The sequence below is a fragment of the Corvus brachyrhynchos genome, unplaced genomic scaffold (assembly GCF_000691975.1).
Source record: "Corvus brachyrhynchos isolate BGI_N302 unplaced genomic scaffold, ASM69197v1 scaffold17, whole genome shotgun sequence".
NCBI classification, from domain to species: domain Eukaryota; kingdom Metazoa; phylum Chordata; class Aves; order Passeriformes; family Corvidae; genus Corvus; species Corvus brachyrhynchos.
In genome coordinates, this window is record NW_008240046.1 from 13,084,027 (window position 1) to 13,085,344 (window position 1,318).

At 42.0% G+C, this 1,318-nt stretch overlaps 1 protein-coding gene across 1 annotated transcript in view; it reads right to left on the minus strand.

The window, feature by feature from the left end:
- The window catches only part of CDKN2AIP (CDKN2A interacting protein), a gene marked incomplete at its 5' end in the record, with an annotated part of 4,661 nt that extends 3,348 nt beyond the window's left edge, over positions 1-1,313 (minus strand). Inside the window, 2 exon segments of the mRNA XM_017744307.1 lie at positions 2-402; positions 1,133-1,313. Coding sequence (XP_017599796.1) covers positions 2-402; positions 1,133-1,313 — 582 coding nt within the window.
- Between the last annotated feature and the right edge of the window lie 5 nt (positions 1,314-1,318).

Consider the following 1,318-nt stretch of genomic DNA (forward strand, 5'->3'; position numbering starts at 1 on the left):
CTGGCTGAGGGGTGCTTTCAGCAGCCACTGGTGCTACACTTTCTGTAGTTTTCTTTTCAGGTGATGGCACATTTTCACACTTGCTTTCCTTAGGTGGGCTTGAGCAAGGCTTCTTTCCTGGCTCCTTTTCAGATGAAGGTGGCTTTTGCTCAGCAGTACTTTCAGCATTAGCAGGCTTTCCTTCTGTTTCTATGTCTGAGACTACGACCATTTCTTGATCTGAACTGCAAGTTGACTGGGAGCTTTCTGGATCTTTGCTAGTACCTTTTTCCTGCTTTTTGGGCAATGTGCTCTCTGTTTCCTTCACTCCTTCTGCCTTGGTTGTTTTCACATCCTTTCCAGCATCCTTAGAGTCTCTGCTTTTCTCAACAGCTTGTCTCTTGCAGGGCTGCTCTATCCCTTCTGCAAAACAGGTAAAATATGTGATCCTCTTTGATTTCTGCACTATGAAATATCCATGTAGAAATAATCTAAAACCTAGCAATAATCTCTGTGAACTTAAAGGGTATATATTAGCAATACACCTTGAACTGTCATTTCAAGTATTAACCTACTATTTCAGAATTTTGGATTTTTTGGACAAAATCCTGAAAATACTCATGCAAGATTTCAGTTGTTGGTTTGGGACCCATAGGCAAGTATGTATTTCTGTTCTTGAAGTCCAAACCAAAACTGGCCAATACACATTAAATGGGCTATCTGACCTAAAAATAACAGAAGTGTATTTTGTCTACTAGTATCACAAAACAACTTTAAAACATCAGTCTGAGAATTTCTTTAAGAAACTCAGTTTCTTACACAGCAGCAATGTCTGACTGGCAACAAAGGCAAAGTAACAAGAACATATTTAAGCTGGAGTACAGCAGCCCACATCACAACGCACAAGTATTAAAGTGTACCAGATGTAGAAATTCAAAACAATAGCTCTACATTACCAAAGGACTATGTACGCATTATGCCCATTTTAGAGACATTATATTAGAAAAAGAACAGCACAGAGAGAGGAAACAATTAACGGGAGTTTTAAAAGTAAATTATTTCGACTACTTTCTAACCCCGAGGCAAACCAAGAACATTCAGAAACAAGCATTTTCTAGACTCCTATGTATTGTCACAGCTATGATCTGCTAACCATTGCTACTTGATATGCCTCTTTTCTTCACCTTGGCAACCAGTTCGTCTCTCGTGGTGCGGACAGGCGCGTTGGTCACTTGGATGCCTTCGGCCATGTCCAGCGCCTTTTCCATGACCTGCGGCGGGTACCTGGAGCGGCGACAAGAGGAAAGGAGGGAAGGGGCCTCGTCAGGCGGTCGCGCCG